The sequence below is a fragment of the Gavia stellata genome, chromosome 2 (genome assembly GCF_030936135.1).
Source record: "Gavia stellata isolate bGavSte3 chromosome 2, bGavSte3.hap2, whole genome shotgun sequence".
NCBI lineage: Eukaryota > Metazoa > Chordata > Aves > Gaviiformes > Gaviidae > Gavia > Gavia stellata.
In genome coordinates, this window is record NC_082595.1 from 66,084,442 (window position 1) to 66,098,748 (window position 14,307).

General features: G+C 36.2%; 1 protein-coding gene across 1 annotated transcript in view; it reads right to left on the reverse strand.

Annotated features, from left to right (window-relative positions):
- Nucleotides 1-14,307, reverse strand: part of GRIK2 (glutamate ionotropic receptor kainate type subunit 2) — a 430,922-nt gene that overhangs the window by 288,650 nt on the left and 127,965 nt on the right. The window contains exons 2-3 of the mRNA XM_059835498.1: nucleotides 5,734-5,901; nucleotides 1,984-2,241 (exon numbers count right to left, since the gene is read on the reverse strand). Coding sequence (XP_059691481.1) covers nucleotides 1,984-2,241; nucleotides 5,734-5,901 — 426 coding nt within the window. The remainder of the gene's footprint in view (nucleotides 1-1,983; nucleotides 2,242-5,733; nucleotides 5,902-14,307) is intronic.

Consider the following 14,307-nt stretch of genomic DNA (forward strand, 5'->3'; position numbering starts at 1 on the left):
ACTGAACACAGTATTCGAGGTGCGGCCTCACCAGAGCCGAGTACAGAGGCATGATCACCTCCCTGCTCCTGCTGGCCACACCATTTCTGATACAAGCCAGGATGCCGTTGGCCTTCTTGGCCACCTGGGCACACTGCTGGCTCATATTCAGCCGGCTGTCAATCAACACCCCCAGGTCCTTTTCTGTGGGGGAGCTTTCCAGCCACTCGTCCCCAAGCCTGTAGCGTTGCCTGGGGTTGTTGTGGCCGAAGTGTAGAACCCGGCACTTGGCCTTATTGAACTTCATCCAGTTGGCCTCAGCCCATCGATCCAGCCTGTCCAGATCCCTCTGCAGAGCCTTCCGACCCTCAAGCAGATCAACACTCCCTCCCAACTTGGTGTCGTCAGCAAACTTGCTGAGGGAGCACTCTATCCCCTCATCCAGATCATCAATAAAGACATTAAACAAGACCGGTCCCAAAACTGAGCCCTGGGGGACTCCGCTTGTGACCGGCCGCCAGCTGGATTTCACCCCATTCACTACAACTCTCTGGGCTCGGCCATCCAGCCAGTTTTTTACTCAGCGAAGAGTGTACCTGTCTAAACCACGGGCCGCCAGCTTCTCTAGGAGAATACTGTGGGGAACAGTGTCAAAGGCTTTGCTGAAGTCCAGGTAGACAACATCAGGCAGACAACATCAACAGCCTTTCCCTCATCTACTAGGCGGGTCACCTGGTCATAGAAGGAGATCAGGTTGGTCAAGCAGGACCTGCCTTTCATGAACCCGTGCTGGCTTGGCCTGGCAACTTCACTGCCTTGCTTTTTTTTTTAAAAGGCATGAAGAAAAAAAAATTAGTTATAAATAATTTTATGCACTGCCATCTCTGTGCCCTTCTCACCTTTTGATAGCTATACACACATCTTGTTTGAACAGCATTCTGTCCTGCTGTAGCTGCTGTTTGTCCAGCAGAATTAGTCTTCACTACAGGTAGCATCACATGTAACACATATTGTTTCTTGATCTTATTTTTTTTATTTCAGATTTAGATAGATAGTAGCATTATGTAACAAGGTTATCAGCAGTCTTCCAGTTCATTGAACCATGAGAAGTGTTTGAGAAGTGTTTGAGAAGTGTTTGAGGCTCACCATGCTCTTTTCTTGCCAATGACAGCTCAACCAGCATGGAAGAAGTTAGCAACATTTCCAAGAAGATTAAATATATCTCATTTGGCTAAGTACCTTCCTTGCATCTTCCATTACATTCAGATTTTCCTCTTACAAAGGTCTTAGTTCTAACCACCACTAGATAGACCTTAAATCAAACAAGTTTTTAAAGCATTTTTCAAAGATGTCACTGTCAAGGCAAAACAGAAGGGCAAAACAAATTTTAGGGTGAGGTAAGGGAAAGGCAGCAAACCGGTGTATTTCTGCTGGAAAGTCAGACGTTCATTTTTAACTCATGTAACTCATCTGCAAAACAAGCCTCCAAACTTCCTTTTGTTTCAATTTCTAGCAGCTAAAAACAGGGCTCCTTCCACAATTCTCTCTGAAAAAGCAGATACTGAAATTCCAAACAAATAGGGCATCTGTTTTCTGACTTAACTAATACCAGAAGCAGCACTAGAATTTAGGTCTTCTATTTCACCAGGCATACTAGTACATCTTTCAAGCTACCATATTTTTCTTCAAAATTTAAGTTTTAAATAAAATCAAAAGACATAGCTGTTAGCAACTGTTAAAGACACTGCAGAAAATGCAGATAGAGGATGACTGATTTATTGACAGCTGTGAGTTCAAACACACAGAATTCAGCAACTGAAGCATACTTATGAGAATACTTATGCTAATAAATCCACATTAATTGTTATATACTACCTTACCAATAGAAATTCTTGTAACTTAGTTAAGATTTCTTAAATTAAGAAATATGAGTAGTGACACCGCTCCTCTCCTCTCTTTGTACATGTGAATATATCTGCACATAGTCTAATGCTTTAGCCTTACCAGTGCTGTCATCATAAACAACAGTAACCGTTTTCCACTTGAAGAACTGCACAAGGTCAAGGATGGCACGGCTGAGTGAAGAGAAATCTGGATAGAGGCTGACATAGAAGGAGTCCTTGTTGTCTGACACCTGATGTTTCCAGCGGGTCTGGATATGTGGAACACCCAAAGCGTTGCAGATGGATTGCACAGCATTAGCTGAGGAGCTATGGGATGGTCCGAAGATGGCAGCCACCCCAAGGGACAGCTGATCACAGGCTGAAGAGGAGACAGAAGTCTGTCAATGATGAGAGGAAAGAAGGCAGTGTGCCAGGTGTTGCATAATTCGTATTAAACAAAAGGCACTCCATGAAATACAACTTTATTGCTGACAGAGCTCCCTTCTTGTGTAACACTTTCACTTACAGATTTCAACTTCAGCATACATTTCTAAGCTTTCACTATGAGCAAATAAATAGCAACACTTAACATCGAAATAGCACTCAGCTATGTTTAATAAACGCTTCTATGTCAGTGGAAGTCACAAAGACCAGCAATTGTGTATCTTTTAGAAAGCAGTGACAAGAGAAGATAGTTATGTTCAGCTGCATCTTACATTTGGAAAAGGGCCATATGGGACAGTATTCTAACCTAGGCTGTTTAAGCATTAACTTCTTCCTCAGTCAGTCAACACTATTTCTGCTGAGATCCTAACTACTCAGAAATTCTATGTGTTAAGTGGATTTTAGTTAAGTATCAGCCAAATGATTAATTTCATTGAAATGGACATTTGAATGTCTGTATCTGAAAAGTAGGCATGTTGACTAGCAAAAATTAAGGGTCAATATTTTCCCTAAAAGAAAATCAAGTTGCTATCTGCTAATGGAAAAAAATCAGTATCTCTTCTTAAACACTGGAAATACTCAGTTTTGCTACACCTATATTAGTAGATAAAACTGGCCCTGAAAATCGCTGACAAGATACTGCTGCATTCAAGTGGCTTAGCTCTCCTCTTTCCAATATAGGGTGGCCCTACCTGTACTATGCATTACCAGTCTCTGGTCTGTGTTATCTCCCACAGTAGTCTCCAGTATTATCCTGTAGAATATTAGTTGGGGCATGCCAAAAAGAAGGCAGGAAAATTGGTCAATACTGCAGACTAGTGTTTCAGCCCATGCCCTGCTCCTGTTTAGATCACTACCATACACATAACCTTTATGAGTATGCAGTTCTGAAAAATCAAGAGATTCTGTCTTGTAAGAAAACATCCTATTTGGTAGAGAGAAGTAATGAGAAGCATCTCCCTAATCCAATCTACATGAGAGTATTTGTATGAGGTTTGATTAATTAATATTGTTACTCTACCACCAATGTTCCTGACAGCTGAGGAAACAAGCAGCAAAAACATATCTTGCTGTGTTCCTTTTCCCAGCAAGTAAAAATTAATTGTTTTATTGGGCACAACCTTTTCAACATGATGAAAATATTGCTAAGTCTTCCAAGTGCATTCCAGAAACTATGCTGGCACACTTCTTCATTACTTCAGAGCACCGGTGGTTTAAATGAGCTTGTCATATACACACAGGATCTCCATTGCATTTCTGAGCATAGGATCAGGGCCTAAATGACTAGCTTTATAAAAAAACATTTATGCTAATATTGCCCTTCCTAAGAGTAATCAACAAGCTTTATGCAAATGTCAGTAAATGGGATCACTAACAACATCAATAGCTACCAGATGGCTTTTCAATGGGCATTTTTTTTTCCTGTTTCTGAGATTTGAATAATGCAATGCTTTCACACGTGATTTAATATGGCACTGGCTCTATCAGATGCATACCAATTTTTCTAGTGCATTGAGGAATATTTTGTTTGCATTTACATTATTCTTCACTGAAACAGTATCTTGGAAATATCATCTTGCCTTCAGGTTGCTCTTTCATACAATACCTTTAAAAAAACATTAATATTTCATCTGTATTCAAAGTATGTGTTACTAAAAGGTCTGAACAGGCTATTTTTGACGCAGCGCCTGCCTGCTCACTAATCATGACATAATCATGAACCACAAAACGAGTCAAATACTTAAACCTCATTGTTAAAACTCTGCTTTGGAGCCATCATAATAAAATGAACCATTTTATGTTAACCTTTAGCCTTTGATTCTGAACTAAAGCACCTGTCAGCACAAACGTAGTTGGCTGTATTGTGAATTGATGAAGCAAAAAGCTATTAGCACTGGAAGATTACACAGATTTTGATACAGCCTGACCAGTTACAAATAAAGAGTTGCGTTCTCATCCAAGTTGTAAGTGGGAGCAATGAATATATACAATCTATTCAATATATCCAATCAATGGCATGTTGCCATTCTAACTTCAGCTATTATAATCTATGAAGATTTAGCAACATAATATTCTGGCTAGCTTTCACCCTCAAGCAAACTCCAAGTAAGGACTAAAAGTAGTTGTGCTGTCTCAGGAAAGGCTTAAAGAATTAAAGATCGCAGAACAAATTTCTCTGCTTTCTATATCCTCCCTCAAGAATGGAGAGAAACTGTCCCATTAAAATTCACAGGACAGCATGTGCTGGAGTTAGGAAACATTTGAATTTGGAAGATGAGGAGGAAAGGAGAAAGAAGGTGCCAGAATTAAGGATCAGCCCATTTATACACTGTTGGCCAAGATGGAAAGGAAAGAGTAGTCTTTTAGAACCTGCTTAAATCCATCATCCAAAATACCAGAATAACAACTCAAAAATACTTTGTTAAATGTGTTGTTTGCCTGTTTCTTCTTCCACACACTCTCCTCTGCAAAGAAACCATCTTGCTAGGCATAGGTTGACCTCTGATTCTTTCACCCTTCTTATTTTCTTGTTAAGGACAAAATTTATATGAAATTGGCTCTTCAATTTATAAAAAAAAGGTTTTAAAGAACATGTAATACAGAGCAAAATTAAGTTCTGCTGAGTTCTGACACCAAGCTTTGTATTTTCTCCTAGGGTATGGCAATGATACAGTACAACTTGCATCTATTGTCATAGACTTGAATGTAAAGCAATCTGAAAACTTCAATTTTTGTGAGAATCAAAGATTTGAAAATTTAGGAAAAGTGTTCAGAATTATTTTTAACTTTTAGTTTTTCTTTAAACAAATAATTTATAGTTAGGAGAAACCTGCTGAACTCAGGGCTAGACACTCATCTGATAGCAATATTCTTAAGCATACTAAATAATTAGGCCTATTTTTATGCCTCGTTGACAAAAGATGCACAAAACTACAACTACTTGTTCCCCTTTGAAGCCCCCACCTGATTAACTATATAAGACATTCATATGCTAAAGGTATTTCTGGAGGTATACTTAAAGTGATTGAATGTTTAAAATTTAATTGGAGCATTCTTCCTAGTTCACTAGAATTTGGGGGCACTTGGCATTTTCCAGGACAAAGTCTGAGATAGTGTTTTCTTACTCCAAAGAAGCTGGTCTCAAAAACACCCTAGTCACAAAGCTCAGAAAAATTTATTTCAGATTTTTAAATATTTAAAGAAATAGCTTTTAGACAGGGGCAGTGGGACCAAGGTGACAATGTAATTTTCAAGTAGTTACCATTACAGCTTTCAAGGGGTGGTCTTTAAAGCAGTTCTTTGATGTCAGCCACAAGCTTGTACAGTTTCACTGCATATGGCTTTATTGGACAGACATTTTTTCAGGTAGGTAAACCAAGTGACTCATAGCTTCTCATTAAAAAAAATTAAATATGCAAAAGGTTACCTTTTTTGGATGCTTCAAAACTGTCATAGAGATTTATCTTTTGGGTATCGTATGTTAACGTGGTGTTTGGCAGAAGAGTTCTGTTTCTGTTGATTGTGTTCACAGCAAATCTGAAGGCTAATTCTTCTGCTCCCATTGGACCAGATTCCACACACTCAAAAATGCCTCCTGGTAGTGGGAGAAAGAAGGAAGAAAAAAAACAAACCACTAGTAAGCCAAAATGGCATACAAGAACATCTTTAATCATCAGTTTGGGAAAAATCAGCCTGAAATTTTTAACTTAATAAACCTGATAGAGTGCAACTCATGAAATTATCTCATGATTTTGGTGAAGTTTGAGTCAAACCATAAATAACCCAGCAACAAATCAAACTTACCTTAAAGAAAACCTGTTTGTTTTTTTTCCATACAACATTCATTTTACTAATGTGAATAAAGAGAATGTGGTAATATAAACTAACCACACTATTTAGAAGCAATATAGGAGAGGGATGAAGAATATATAATTATTATTTACACAGTTAAACTTGAAATGATTACATTTACCTCTTCCAGATCGACCACCACCTATGTGTGTGGCAGTGGAGAGGGAGATTTCTGGATTCTTGTTTTCTACTCTTCTAGACTTATGATACAGCTATAATGAACTGGAAAGTTCACTGAAAATGCAACATATAAAGGAGCATGTAACTGGGATGCCCCAAACTGCCTCCAGAAATGAAGACGTATAGATATTTTAGCATGACTGTGTGTCTGAACTGATAAATACGTTGAGCAAAGGGTTCAAATTTTGCTCTTTTGCACTGAGCTGCATGTACGTGCTAACATCATTCTCAGCAAATATAGGAATCTAAGCAACTACAGCCTGCATAAGCTCTATCATGCAATGAAAGCATCCCTAAACAAAGCGTACTGCCAGAGGAGGACATGCCGCAAATGATAGGCAATTTCTAGAATGCTTCTGAGCCAGCCTTAATCTTACATGAAGCAAATAAGTTTGTGAAATTGTGCTGTGCTTCAGCTGTTCTTTTCTCATTAATGAGATACCATTGCCCATGAAATGTAAATTCATATATATACTTTGGGGTTACATCATTTATTCTTGAGTCTGGAAAAGCCAAGGATACAGTGACAATAAAAGTAATTTGAAGATATGTCCTTACTGTGGTGACATGGAATGCCTCAGAAAAACAATCAGCATCCATATGGTCTCTTCAGTCCTCATGCTAACAGCATCTGTCAATACTAATGGACAGTCAATGGCCATCACCTGAGGATCACTAATTACAAGCCAGGCATTGTATCTGTGCAAGAAACATTTATCATTCACCTTCTCCTAGCTTCTGCTTATTCATTTCCAAGGTAATGTTGCTACCTGTCTTTGAATTGCCTAAAAAAATTTATTCAACACTCTGCTACTTTCTCAGCAAGAAGCTCTCAGAATCTGAATGTACAGGCTTGAGTCAGACTGAACTTTGCAAACTACATTCAGTATTTTAAACAGTCTTGTTGAGCAGCCAGGTAGATAAAACATTTCTAAAGCAGAAAGAATGTGTATTTAGTTATCAACTCTTTCCCTTTCTGATACTATTAAATATGAAAAGGCTTTTCAGTTTTGCAAACCTCCTGCCTCTTCCAACCTGTTTCTCACTACAGGATGGAGGTGTTAACTTTTTACCTGCAGATGAGCCCTTAAATTCCTGGTGAGAGCCCTAGGGGCAGATGCTCAAATAAGATTAATTTAAAAGCACAAGCACTAACCACTGAGATAAGACGTGACTAATAATTATTTAACCATTAGTCATTTAAAACTGAGAATGAGGCACTGATGGGAGAGGCAGATGCTTGAGAAAAATTCAGATACCCAGGGAAATTATCCAAACTGATTAAGCATAGAATGCATATATAATCAGTAACCAATATTAACAATACTTCAGAAGCTAAAGCAAAAGAAACTTGGATAACATTCAGGTAAATATAGGTCTAGTACACGTTAAAACTGAAAAAAAATACCATGTTTATTTGCACAATGACGCATTATTAACATGAAAGGCAAGCTACTGCTTTTGAAATTAATGAAGTGGTCTGTTCAGGAAAACATAGTGACAATAAGATTTTGTGCTGCTTAAGACTTACAGCAAGCATCTAAACATTACAAATCAAACTGTGACATATAGGAGGATCCCATTTTGATTTGGGGAAAATATTTAAAAATTGCTGCAGAAAGCTAAAAATTAGTGAATAAATTATAAGTATAGGTATTAAGAGACAAGAAAAATAAAAAGATATTTCCATGAACATAATGAAAATTCAGATAGATTTTATAGGCTTTCCTAAGGCATCTGGAAAGCAGTTATTCAAATGTGTTTGAATAAAACAGTATCACACAAACAGTTATTAAAAAAAAAATTATATCCTAAGTTACAATGGATTCATAAAGGGAAATAAGCATTAGAATATCTCTTTCTTCTCCCTGAAAATTTTATATTGGAAGATTTCTTCTTTCATTTCAATGTGTCTGAAGCGCAATACAATCTTCCTTCTTTATTCCTGTATTTTTCATTCTGCTCATTTCTAAATTCTTGAGATGGGGAATTCCTTGTCAAAGATGCAGCCACTACTCTCAGCATAAGATAAAATAAAAATAAATACGGATTTTGACCTCTCAGATCTGGGTAATTCCTAATGGTAGTGCCAGTCCATCACATAGTCAGACAATTTTTGAAGATGACAAAGTCTCTATCTCCTGTGAGTGGCAACGACGTGAAATTTCCCACGTGCACCATTCAGTGGTTTCTTCCCTCACTCACATATTCTCTGTCCCTCTGATAAATGTATCCCCTGCAAAGCTGGCAGCATATAGTGTGTCTGCCTTAGGGGAAATTTCCATTCCTAAGGAAAACAGAGATAGAATAACCTGTTTCTGTTGTCCTATGATGAGGATTATTTTGCTAGGAGGAAGGAAAACATAGCTTCTGATTCCTGCTCCTGAATATTTTCACATTTTACACTAGCTAGACACTGGATTAAAAATAAGAACCCTAGAGGAATATAGATTAGACCATATATTTGCAGTTTCCTAGCAGTTTTCTGACCTGTAGGATGTCAAACTTCCACTAGGCTCCTTTCATTCCAGTTTTATTCTACTTCTGTATCTGTCTGCTCAAGCAGTGGGGGAGGAACATCCCATAATTAAATATTTTGGATGCTGGCAGGTGTAGGTTCTTCTTAACATTCACACTAAGAAGAGACTCAAATCAACAGGTTCTCAAAGTGTACCATGTCCTACTAATATGCAGAATGGCTGAAAATGCCAGGCTCCTCCATAATGAGTAACAGCTGTTAGCTTTGGCCAACCTAACACTACGCACAGGGCACCACCATTTTTTAACTAAATTTCTAAGCAGTTTAAATTGAACTCACACACTAAGCAGAGCAGGAGCTTAGGCAGACTGAATATCAGAATATAGTCACAAAACAACTCGTTATTCTCCAGACAAGAGCCATTTTAAGCATGCATGGAAGTCTATGCTTCAGATATTTTCAGGATGCTCAGCAAAAGCACATAAATGAGTTCAGACATTGACAGGAATGGGAAGTTTTAAAGGGTGCTTTCTCCATTGCTGCATAAGATGCAAGTAGAAACTTATTCGACAACTTTAAACTGCCTTGGCCTTACCTTTATGTTCCTATGTTTGTTACTGAATATGTAAATAATACCAAAAAATACTTTGAGTATTTTTAAAGAAAATGTTGTGTAAATCCACTGCCTTAATACTGGAAGACAAGCCAGAAATTACTCTGCATTTTTTTGTAAAATGGAAAGGAAATTAATAAAAAGGATTGGCTTTCCAATTCAGGTATACTCAATTATAAAGGCATATCGGTTTCCAGAAGCTGTTATAGCATACTGAGTCATGTTGTTCCCTCCCAAGCAGGCTGTTCTTCTCTACTGCTGTTGTACCTTGTATTCAGGATAGCCTTATTAATAATCAAATTCAGGAATGCACTGCATGCTCTCAGATAAGCAGACAGAAGAGTCATAAATCTTGCCACTGATATGTGGACAAGCAGCCAAGCCAATGCCTATCTCTGTCTAACAGCTTGAAAAATGCAGGTATTGGGGTTGGTCTTATTTTTAACACAGCTTATAGATCCATAGTAGGCAGAAACACCAGTTCTCATATACAACCAGCAGCACATCCTAGAAGAAATGGCTGAATTTTCACTGCTACTTCAAAACAGAGAGAGAAAACTTAAAAGGTGTAGTAAAATGTGTATTTAATGCTTAGCTTGCTTTAATGGTCTCATATATGACTTCTTCATTTACAATGGTAATGATATGGCAGTTCATCTCTGCCCTATAACAATAACAGTAGGGAATATGGCATCACGTAGCTACAGCTTAATCTGTAGCTCATGAAGTTTTATTGACTGTGTACAGTAGGTGACTGCTGTATAGATGAACACTTCAAGTTTTTACTGTCATGATAACCACTTAGCAAAAGCTCACTAGATTTTAGTAGTGATCAACACCTGAAGGATCACAGTGATGAAGAATGTTTAAAGACAGGCCAGTCCAAGCCAGATACTCAAGAGCAATTGTAAAACGATCTTTAAATACTATATCTTTCGCAGTGACATCCAGGATAATTCAGATCTCCTATTAATCTTGATATACTAGAACTGTTTTTACTGAACCTGAAATCCACTAGGATTTTTCATCACAGTTGTCATTATTGAAAAAAACATTTATATGACCAAGTTCTTTTACCATAACCAATAGGGAAAATACAGTCATCAGTGTGATACTGATGCAGTAACAGTTTCTTCAGAAACAGAAACCACTGGAAAAAATTGATAGTAATATTTTATTAAAAAGGACAATATGTAGTGTCTAAAATAGTGTGAGTAATGTAGGTGTCCTTATTATTTTCCAAGGAAAAAGAAAATCTGAAATCGTTTTTACAACAATTATACAAGTCAAAAAAAAATTTGTTCTGAAATTGTTCAAATGAAAAAGCCTGCATTTTCCACCAAAAAAAGTTGAAAAAGAATTGCCATTTTTAATTCACAAGCCATCCTGGTTTTCTCCAATTTTCAAATCATTTTCTCAAACACAAAATCCAGAGGGAAAAAAAAAGTCAGCTGGCTACGCATCTTGGCAAAAATTACAAAAAAAAAATTGGTCCTGCTCTTTACTACCTAATTTCACAAATGGGATAACTATTTGAATGTTTCAATTTTCCATTTCTATTCCACAAAAGGGTCATAAGTATTTTTCCCCCCAATAAACATTCCACTTTGGGGATCACTATCTTGTGTGTTTTGCATTGTTACCTCCATGTAATATGTGATAAAATCCAGCACAAAGTACAAAAGTGCTTAACTACACAAAATCACTAGATGAATGCAAGTGCCAAAACAAGTTATTTGTAAATCTCTCCTTCTCTTACATACGGAGAACTTTTGAAACAGATGCATGCCATAAAACCTCAGCTACTGCTACCGACTTTTTTTCTAATATCAAAACAACATGATAAAGATCTTCACACATACACACACTAGTTTTTAATACCTATAATTTTTAACATTATAGCCAAATTATCATTATCATGCACCAATCTGCACAGATTTACCAACAGCTGTAAAGAAGAAGCGCTTTGTTAATACATTATGAAAAATAACATTAGTCACATTGTGTCATGAGCACCATTTTTTTAATGATACAGTAACTTTTAAAATATAATAATGTAAACCCATGATATCTTAAGTAACATTAAAAAGGTCACTGAGAGCCTGGAAAAAATTTGCTTTTAAAAACAATTTGTCTTGCCCAGTAACATTTCTTCCCATCATTTTACTTTAAAAATATACGAGTATGTTTAAATTATACTAATAAATTTATATGGTTATATAGGAATGAAATTATTTTATTTCTTCTTCCTGACCTCAGATCAATACTTTGAATATAAGATAACTATGGTGCCCAGATCTAACCCTGATGTGACAAATAGAAATCTCTTTTTCTGACTGATTATTTCCCATTCAGAAAACATGAACTCTCAGACAGTCTGTTTAATTAACCTGGAAAGATGGGAGAAAGGAGTAACTGGTATCTGTGAACAAGGTCTCTGTGATAAAGAACTTTTCTAAAAAAGGTTTCAAGAGAGAATCAAGCAAGTCTATCAGGCATTATTGCATTAAAATATATGCTTATATCTGCTGTGTTCCAATTTTGAAATTGGCCATTTGGTAATCAGAGCCAATGATTATGTAAGGTGGTACTACATGTAGAGGGATAAAAAGTCAAAAGCATGTTACTGAGAGTTCAATGGATGCTAGTATACTGTCAACATTTCCAGAGATGTCAGCGATGGCTTTTTGGAAGCGTGAAGGGACTACAGTTCTCCATATACAGGCATAGCCAGAAGGCAGTGAAGAGGCTTATCGAAAAACCCAGCATCACTGATGTGGCAAAATTTCTTCTTTACAGCGTTTTCCATAAAACAGTGTAGTTTTTCTATATCGATTTAGAATATAGCAGTGTGAATCTGGACTACACATGTTTTTATTATTACTTTTCAAAATTATATTGAAAGCTTTCTGAATCTCACAACAGGAAAAAGTTTAAAAGGATCACTTGACATAGAAAACTCTGCTTATTTGACTTTGAAGTCCCTTTTATGTGGATAAGCCACTGTGGGAAAAGACAGTACACTTCAGCAGTATCCTTTATCCATAGCAAGTATTACATAGGGTTTGGAGGAGGGAAGGAGGACCTGGAATTTCTGGGGTTTATATTCATTGCCACTGATTTCCTGTGTGACCTTGGACAAGAAGCTTTTCTAAAAAATAAATATCTCATCCCAAAACAGATGTAACAAACACCTCAGCATTGCAATAGAGGCACAACTATTGGAAAATCAGTAACATATTTTGAAATGAGACATAATTTATGTTAAAGGCATTCATGGAATCAGTGTACGAAGACATGATCCCAGAATCCTGCAAATCTTGCACTATAAAACACACAAATATTACCTTCAACATCTAAGTTATCTTTTGATCTATAAGTTATCTTATGATCTACATATTCTATTATATGTAGTTGCATGAATCTTGCAACTTTAAGACATCTTTCTCCTAAAAGTATTTGAATTATCCACAGATTTAAGACAAATAAAACTATGTATTTTCTGATTGTTCAATACATAAGGGGCTAAATATCTAGTCAATGCTAGGTTTATCCTGTTAATTTAATGTTAAATTATATATCAAAACAGAAAGACTTTGTTTTGTTTTTCTTAAACGTGAGGAAATAATAAGGGATATTATGAGGAAATAATAAGCATGGATCTCATTTGAGCGAAAACTTCTTTAGCTTATAAAACTGGTGAGAAAGATTTTTAAAGGTAAGTACATACAAATGATAAGTATCTTTAAAATTGTATTTTAAATATAATTTGATGCATTCTAACATCTTCTTTAAGTTGGATGTGACAAATGCCACATGTCAGAATCTTACCTTTCATCAGCACAGTTCCAAATATGCTTTGAAAAGTCATAAATAAAATACTACTAAAAATATTAGAATGGAATATGCAGCACACTTATAAAACACTGCTTCTGATAGCATCTCTGTTTATGAATATTACTCCCTTAAGTCAGAATATCAACAGAGCATGACTAAAGATGACAGGCAAAATAAGAACACCTAAACACATTCATCTACAGTCTTAGAATGTACTATCCGTAAGATTTCTTCCCACTTTAAGGATATACATTAGCTTCCTCTGACATGCTAAGCAATTTATTACAGAATACACTTGATTATTTCCATGCAATTATCACATTCACATAATATTTACTCTCTCAGGACTAGCAGTAACAAAAGGAAACACAACACTGAATGAAATGTGACTACAAAAATCACATCAGGAGATTTTGCTAAAATGTGCTTTTCATTATTTTGACTAACAAAATGTTTTAAACTGTCTCAAAACAACACAATTTTGTTTCCTTCCCTTTTTTCTAAAGAGTCAGCCAACACCCAGGTAAAATGTTTTTCAGTCTCCATGAAGAAAACTTTTTTCTAGAAAACTTCTTTAAAGAAGATAATATGAAAACTTAAGTGCTTAGGTTTTACATAAATACTTTCACAAGGACTAATGCAGAAGTCTTACATCTGTTTATGGGCTACTTACTGGGCAGTTAATTATCTTCAAACTTTCCTGCTTATAGGTTTGAAGATACGCAAATCATAGACCATTTCATTTTATTTTAGAAAGAATCATAAATTATATTAGAACACTGACAAAAACAGTTCCCTAACCTCCTCTTACAGACCATAGCTAAAAGCTAACAATATTGCATTATGCCAGGATTTTTTCTTTCCATCACACTGAATGCTATTCATCCATCTTCTCAAACGTTGGTTTGTGTCTGGAATCACATTTAAGAAGTCCACAGACAATGAAGGAAATTTTATCTAGGTTTTCACTTACTTTTAAAATAAAGTATAAGTGACTCACTCATGAGAAATAAGTAGACATTAAAAAAGTAAATGTATTT